General features: G+C 34.6%; 1 protein-coding gene across 1 annotated transcript; it reads right to left on the reverse strand.

Moving 5' to 3' along the window:
• Window positions 1-4,553: 4,553 nt before the first annotated feature.
• LOC145100361 (O-fucosyltransferase 37-like) lies at window positions 4,554-6,768 on the reverse strand. Its single transcript, XM_079037662.1, has 6 exons — window positions 6,061-6,768; window positions 5,746-5,917; window positions 5,577-5,666; window positions 5,284-5,477; window positions 4,956-5,214; window positions 4,554-4,861 (listed from the first exon to the last, which is right to left on the reverse strand). Exons 1-6 carry the CDS (start codon window positions 6,711-6,713, stop codon window positions 4,724-4,726), a joined length of 1,506 nt encoding a protein of 501 aa, XP_078893788.1. The 5' UTR covers window positions 6,714-6,768; the 3' UTR covers window positions 4,554-4,723.
• Window positions 6,769-8,623: the final 1,855 nt, after the last annotated feature.

Genomic DNA, 8,623 nt, shown 5'->3' on the forward strand with positions numbered 1-8,623 from the left:
CTCACTATACTTGTAGGTCGAAGGCACCAAGGCCGGCCCACTGGATTTGATCTGGAAATATTGAATATTGTTATGCTGAATTTGTAGTAGATTTGTATGATTATATGATGACTGTGGATACGCATTAGACTGGTAGATCTATAGGACTACCTGCAATTACTGGCTATAAGATTAACTGTCTGCTAAAAATCCTCCTTAATAAATGAAGGTTTTTTTTGCCACTTGTCAATCTCTCATGGGTTTTGACACGTGTCATTTTGTGGTAATTTTGAAATAAATATTATCCACTTGTCAATTTTTTGTTTGTTTTCATTTTTAGTTAAATTCATATACTTATATATGAAAAATATTAAATATCATATATATGATATTAAATTGTAATAAATACGTTTCTTTCTTTCTTATTTTAAAGTTGTACATTAAAAAATATTTCATTTTTATACTTTAAGTTTAATCATTTTTTAAATCAACCCGTATAATATACGGGTGTCACACATAGTGTTTATTATTTGTTATATGTTGACATGGTTTGTTTAGGGTTGAGACTGTACTTCTTTGTGCTATCAGTCAACAGACCAGGGCAATCCAAACAGGAGGCTATGGGCCACGATTATCTAACCGGGAGGTTATGGACCCAGTACGTTATATGCAGGGCAATCCAACCGGGAGGTTGTGGCCATGGTAAGTCAACCGGGAGGTTGTGGACCCAACATGCATAATTGTATATGTTATATGTTTGTGTAGTGGTACTTTGGGAGAACTCACTAAGCTTTGACTTACGATTTCAATTTTATGTTTCAGGTACTTCAGATGACCGGGACAAGGCAAAGGCATGATCGTACAGGTAAGATGAATAATTGTATTTATCACTTGATTGATATGGTTTTAATTTGAAAACATTGGTTTCTTTGAAAGTAAAAATTAAAAATTTTATCATGTTTTTGGGATGTTACAGGTAAGATGAAAATTCTTATTAAATGTCTTAAATTCGTAGTCAGAGTGTATAATTTTCTAGTCCAATTGAAATCGTAATTTGCTTGTGAAATGAAATTTCTTATTAAATGACTGAAATTCGTAGTCAAAATGGATATTTTCATAATCAAAGTGACATAACAATTCATTGATGAAATAACAATTCACTGGTGAAATGTCACTTCTTATTGGATGTGTAAAATTCGTAGTTAAAATGTACATTTTCTTAGCCAAAATAACGTGATAATTTACCAGTGTTCTAAAAGGCGCGCCATGGCGGGCGCCAAGGCGCGACATCGTCGTTAAGAAAAGCTTCATAACGTTGCTGTTAGGCGTGGTGCGTGACAAGGCGTGATATGGCGTGCCATGACGCGTTATGGCGTGTTATGACGCGTTATTGCGTGTTATGACGCGTGTTTTTTCGTTTGAGACACGTTTTTTGCTCTTTTTTATACCTTTTCTAATCGGACATACAAGTATTGTGTTTTTTATTAACTTTCTGTTATTAGTTGTTGATATAACACTTCTAAAAACTAGGTGTATTTGATATAAATTTATATTTATGCGGTAATATAATTATAAATTAATATAAAAATCGCCGCCTTACATCACGCCTTGAAAAACGTCATGGCTCGCCATAACTCGTTAAGCTTGAGGCTTGGTCTTGTCGCCACGCCACGCCTCACGCCTTTTAAAACCCGGTAATTTACAGATGAAATGAAAATTCTTATTAAATGTCTAAAATTTGTAGTAAAAATATATATTTTCATAGTCAAACGGAAATGACAATTCTTATTAAATGACTAAAATTCATAGTCAATATGTACATTTTCGTAGTCTAACTGACAAGTTAAATAATTTGTGCGTTTGTGTATACACAAAAAAAAAAAAAAAAAAATACATGATCATACTGAAAACCAGGTTGACTCCATGTTCGAACTGGTTCAACTAAGAGTCGGCCACCAAATTGATTCAACTAAAAAACCAATTTTTAAAATATTACATAAAGCTTGGACAAAAACTTGAAATTTACATCACATATTGCCACCAACCCAAAACCTTACACTAACGTTGTAAAACCCATAAAAGATGTCTCATACTCAAATCCTCACACTAATGAATCTTTATGGTCATGAAAGTTTGTCCAGACATGAGGTATAACTTCAGGGCATCATGAGTCTATGCCATTGAATGATTACTGGTACATGAAATCTAACCGAAACCCTAGTTATGAAAGTTTCCTTTCAACAAAAAGATACCTTACATTAAAAATCTCATGCAACTATCGTGATCCAACTCTTCATAATCACTCATCATCCCACTCTCCTGACTCCCATGCAACAAAACCATGTTTTCCAGATTTACTTAAAACTCGCTTTTCTACAACTAAACCATCTTCCACGTAATCATAATCCCATTCCCATATAACAAGCTTTAAACTCATGGTTATCCTTACTCCACGTCACCACCTTCCATTCCCCTTCATGCATGCATAAACCTTTCGCTTGCACCGGAAAGAACCTTCCTAAATTCACGCCATTATTTTAATTCCAAACCATCGACACACCCGTATCTCCTCACGTTACCATACCTGGCAATGTGGCATCCTAAACACATCCACCGCCTTAATCACCAAGTACGTAAACCCCAAGGAAACACTTATTCCCACTCGACATCTCCTAAACCCTTCACAAAACCTATAATTCCATAGCCCACATCGCTTAAAATCAAAATCCAACGTCCCAAATAGGCAAATATAATAAACCTATAAATACCTTACAATTTCATCAGCTGAAATCATCTTTTCAATCTCTTACAAGCTTTTCAATGATGAAATCTCCCGATCATCTCTCGGTAATCATGTCTTTAGGTTACTTTTTATAATTATTATTTTTTGTAATATGACAATTAATTATTTTTAATTGTTTGGAGTTATAATTTGTCATTTGTATCAAATAAATTAATTATTCGTTTTGATTATAATACTGCAAGAGCTCCTAAAAAAATCCATATTGATAAAAAAATCCTCCTCCTTAATACCATGATACCACTTTGTTGTGCTATTTTGTTTGTTTAATTGTGTTCATGAAAGATAATTTAAAGAAAACAATCAGAACTTGATGAACCAAAATATGGATTTCAAGTCTAGCTCCTGTGATGAACACGTATAAAGAGAACATATTTTGTGTTTTTGTGACATATAATTAGAAGAAAACAACCAGAACTCGATGAACCAAAATATAGTTTCCTGTTCTCTTGCGATGAACAGGTACAAAGCGAGAAACAAAAGAAGAAAAGTAAAACTATTATGCCTCGTTTTAAAACCTGATTTATTATGGTGACAATTTTGTATATAGTTTATTGTGATGTGCCTCGATCTGTACGTGCCACACCCAACACAGCCATGGTGGGTCTAGGGATGTTGGAGTCGTACCTTGCAACCATGGCACTTGTCTATAGCCTTTATTTGTGTAGTCAAAATTAAAATGACCCCACAACCCTATAATATTATATTTATAGACTAACCTTAAACAATTGCAAGTCATTTTTAACCTACAATATTAATAAGTAGCGACACTTAATTTTATGTCATTTTATGATGCAACACTAGTATGTATTCCAAACGTTTGTCTTTAGTGAACTCGATTCTATGTCATTCATTGTGTTTTTGATGGGTCATTGTGCATATGTGAGACACAGGAAATTAGTAACGATGTTGATGAATTCCAAGAGACAGTCGTAGCCTAGGACAAAGAAGTGAGACAAAGATATAATAGCGTTTTTGGTGCAAGAATGTATGTGTAAATACCACCCTAAGGACATATTTTGGGAAGAGTGTTAGTTGTTCTTGAACCTATTTGATATTTGTAGCATAATCTTCATATTGTATCAATTCTTGACTTGGGATAGATAGATATCATTGGGTCGCTACCGGATAAGATTAGGTTAAAAATCTTTACATACTGGTAATTGTCTAGTTTGGTCCATTAAAAATTGATTAGAATCAGATACAATAGAAAACAATGCTTAAAAATCTTGATTTTAGAATTGATACAATATGAACATGCTAAAAATCCCAAATTTGTTAAAACAAAGCCATCACTCTTCCCAAAAATCAAAATACCCTCAAGACTAATGTGTAACATACATCCCGACGCTTGATAGGCTTTTACATCTCCCATCTCTTCTCCTACCTATTGGCCTCGGTTGCCCTTGAAATTCATCAAAGTTGTTAAAAAATTTCTATGTCCCACATATGCACAACAACAATTGAAAACACAGTAAATCATAATACAATCAAAATTCACTATAACGAAGGCATAATTAAAAACTTGTGGAAATTAATAAAATGCATACCTTCAAGGATCGAACCACATGAACATCAAAAGAGGCAGAAAAACATCACTACTTACTACTTACGACACTATATAATCATGACCCAACTTGAGGTGGGTCCCATCCCATCCCATATCTATGGTTAATATTTATCGTTTCTTAGCACTATAAATACGAAGAACCCACTTAAAAGATTTTGGGGGTTGAAACTTGAAAGAATATATTGTGAAGAAAAGAATCCCATATATAATCAAAATGGGTAGAGCATATAGAATTCTTTATGATATACGAAGAAGCCTAGATACAATTGAAAAAACATGATTCAAGAATTGATACAATATGAACATGCTACAAGAATCCCAAATGGGTTGAAAAAAAAGCCAGAAGCACTCTTCCCAAAATACCCTCCATGACACTAGTGTTTACACATACATTCCGGCACCGGATAGGCTATTACATCTCTATCTCTCCTCCTACCCCTTGTCTCCGGTTGCCCCTTGAAATCCCTCCACATTGTTATAAATTTTCTATGTCCCACGTATGCACGATGACCCTTAAAAACCACAATAAAATCAGCTTCACCATATTAATTACCATATCATATCCAAATTAAAACTTGTAAAAATCAAGAAAATTAATTCATATACCTGCAATGCTCGGACCATATTACCATCAAAAGAAGGAAGAAAAACATCACTACTTAGTGACACAATATAATCGATTGCAGTCAAAATTAGGGTTTTGTTTCTATATGGATCAAGTTCACCATCTCGAGCCAACATCTCTTTTGTCACCACATTTGGGAACTCAGCCTTCAATGGCAGAATCGCTTCATCATCCTCAAATGGCTCACCACTTGCAATGTACAATCGAGCAGTTTTTGGTGCTCCTAATTCTTTAAGCAGCCTGAATTCGTAACAAATTTTAAGCTTCTTTTTTTTTTGTTATAAAAGATGGAATTAAAGAAAATGGTACCTTGCTACTTCTGACGCATTAAGAAACCCGTGTTCTTTGGTTATAATAGAATTGTACTCTTTTGTTCTTAACCAGAGATTTTTTTCTAGTATGAGAGGAATGGCTACATATGGGCCCTCGATCCACATTCTTCTTGCGATTCGGTTTCCAAGATCTCGAATCGGTTTTGCAAATTTCAATGCGTGAAATGCAACCTGAAATTAATACAAAAATGTGAATATGAATTTAACTGGAATGATTCCGAAATGGGGAAAAAATGAAAAAGAAGTTGGAAATTGGATCATGTTTAAGACCTTGCATCGGAGTTTTTGAAGATCGAGTGGAAGATTCTTGGAAAGTTTTGAGTCTAGGCCTGTTAATACTAGAGACCCTTCTTCATTAAGCTGAAAATTTTGAAGGTTGTTAAAATGGTGGTTTTGGTTATAGAAAGTGAAATTGAACAGATATTTTGATGTTTCTTACCTTCTTTAAGAATTTTGCGCGAAGCCAAAAGGGGGGAACGTTGTGTGGAATTTGATTCTCTAATGATTGCCATGAAACCAGATGTGTAGTGGGAAGAGATGATACTACTCTAATGTCGGCTTTTAATGTCTTCTTGAAGTACTCTACATCGAAAATTTTTGAAAATTCTTCACTGCATAAGCGAATATGTAAATCAAAAACCAAGTATGAAGAGGGAAGAGATGACATATGGAGCAATTATGAACCCTAAATCGACAATTAGGAGCACGAAGATACACAGATTTAACCTAATAAATTAAATTGAGCTACTGTTACCTCTCATCTCCCTGTAAAACGGGGAAAACCAGCGCAGCTTCGAGAATTCTGGCGATAACTACAGCATCCACAATCTGATTCCTGATCTGAAACAATCCTCCCGAAACCAAAACCACTAAGAACTTCATCTTCTCTTTCGCAATCTTACTAGACCTCCTCCGGTAATTCAAACTAAAATCCAAACACGGCCGGTACCCTTCCCCATCCGGCTGCTGCCAGAACTCCGATGCAGTTCCTGTCACAGAACGAGGTGGTAACGGCACCATTGCAGTGGTGGTGAGACTTACCGGAGCATCGTTGTTATCAGCAGCAGTTGGATCTTGAAACACGGAGGACAATGAAGCGAGAAATAGGGGCGAGTATGAAGCTGATTGAGAAAATATAGACAACGACGGTGTGTTCAGAAACGGATTCATTGCTACACAGCATAGAATCGTAGCCAACAAGAAAGTGAAGAAGAAGAAGAATACTCGCATTGAAGGGGCGAAAGATAATTGGGGGTTTCTCGGGTGATTCTTTGGTGAAAAGAGAGAGAGAAATTGAGGGAAGATATGCGGATTAAGGGTTACAATGGAGTTCTTGAGAGATTTAGTTTTCGCCATTAGAGCTGATTGAGAGAGAAAGAAGGAGAGCTGTGAGCATAACAGAATCATTTGGCATTTTATGCCGCATCTTTAACTGTTCATCGGAGAATCAGTTAACTTTGGCGGCAAATATACTAACGACCCGAAGAACGATCAGATTATTTGCTCCGACTGCAACAAAATTTACCAAACTATCTAAAAAAAGCCCTTCCATTCTGTGAAATTTGTAATTCTAACCCTAAGTTTTAGAAACAATGAAATACTCTATCCAAAAACCAATTGTCCTTACGTCTTGAATAATAACAATTCTTTTTATTTTAAAGCATCAAGTTTCAAGGTCAAGTCAAACTGTCTTAATTAGCATCCAATTTTAAGAATATGAGTAAACTGCCTATGTTTAGATTTGAGAAATCTCTATTATGGAGTTAGAATAGGGATTTGTATTTATAGAAGTTCGCCATGTGTGTTTAGATCAATGTTTTAAAAACCGTTTTTTAGTTGAGCTGCTTTGGTGATTGGTTCCCGGTTCAACCGGTTTGGCCACTAGTTCGACCGTTGATTCAACCAAGAATTTTCCTACATCTAGCTTATGTGTCTCGGCCTTTGAGTTGTGTACACTCCGAAAACATTTAATTTGTTTTGAAAATAAGTTGTTTTTTTAATGGGCTAAATGAAATCCAACTATACAAATCTAATAAACAGGTTCAAACTGTTTTTACCGATTCTATCACACGAGTTCAACATGGTTTATAAAGAAACTATATGTTTTGATCTAGTTTTAAAATTGGCATAAAACCGGTTGTTATTGAACCACTCTCATCACTAGTTCTCATTCCAACCGACTCGAACCGGTTTTTAAAACAAATGTTTAGACATAAGATTTTTAGTTACGTTCATAGCAATGCGAACAAAAAGAAATGTAATGATGATTTAGTGATTTTAATTAAGTATTGCATCAATGTTTTAAATACCGGTTTGGTCACCGGTTTTCGGTTAAATCTATTTGACCGCCAGTTCGACAATTGTGTACACTCCAAAAATATTCAATTTTCTTTGGAAATTAATTGTTTTTTTAACGGGCTAAGTGAAATCTATCTAAACAAACCAAAGAAATTGGTTCCATCACGCTGGTTCAACCCGATTTTTGAGAAAATCATCCGGTTCGATCTAGTCTAGAAATTGACATAAAACTGGTCGTTGTTGAATCACTCTTATCCCAGGTTTTAAAACATTGTATTGTATCATCAAACTTTTAAGTTGGAAAGTGTGCATCGACTCCCTAAGTTAATAATTATCATTATTTAATTAGTTAAAGATATAAAACAATAGGAAATTAACTATGGTGGTCAATATAAATTATTATATATTAATAAAAATGATCAGCTTTTTTTTTAGAAATTTGCGAAATGACCATCATATCTAGAATATCACATTCAGAAGTGGTAAAGGTTGTTCTCGAATTGGTGACAGTTGTCGTGATATGACATCTGGAATGTAACACTTGTACATTTGGGGCTGAAAAGAGCATTATTGATACAAGTCTGAAATGTACAGACAATCTGGTGCGTTGTTCCAGAGAATTTCCATTGTTGCTCCAATTTGAGAAAAACTTCATATCTATACCACATAAAACTTTGTGTTATTGAAAAAATGAATTCTTATAGTAAGTATTTTAGAGTAATTGATTGTGGTCGTGGACAATAAGAGTGAATCGACGGATCAATTTGATATATGGTTATAGGCTACACATGTTTTGGTGTAGATTTAACCATAACTATCAACTTTTCTGGATTGATGATGTTGGTTTCTTCGAAGTCCATGTTGCATACTAGTTAAATAGGTATGTATTTTCAATGTCTTTGAACACACATAGTTATACAGATTAATTGTTTATTGACAATGGTCGTGTCGAAATGTTTTCTCTAAGTTTGTTAATAGTATGTTTCCTAACACAGTATAATGGTTTGTTGTTAATCATG

Source organism: Lactuca serriola, chromosome 4 (assembly GCF_051521515.1).
Source record: "Lactuca serriola cultivar US96UC23 chromosome 4, Lser_US96UC23_V15, whole genome shotgun sequence".
In the NCBI taxonomy this organism is placed as follows: domain Eukaryota; kingdom Viridiplantae; phylum Streptophyta; class Magnoliopsida; order Asterales; family Asteraceae; genus Lactuca; species Lactuca serriola.

Excerpts from the sequence above, each read along its gene's own strand:
- LOC145100361 (XM_079037662.1), bottom strand. The coding sequence starts at position 6,713 with ATGATTCTGTTATGCTCACAGCTCTCCTTCTTTCTCTCTCAATCAGCT. Across the intron at positions 5,478-5,576 it reads TTCAAAAACTCCGATGCAAG|GTTGCATTTCACGCATTGAA; the intron begins GTCTTAAACATG and ends TATTAATTTCAG. Across the intron at positions 5,215-5,283 it reads AATGCGTCAGAAGTAGCAAG|GCTGCTTAAAGAATTAGGAG; the intron begins GTACCATTTTCT and ends TTACGAATTCAG.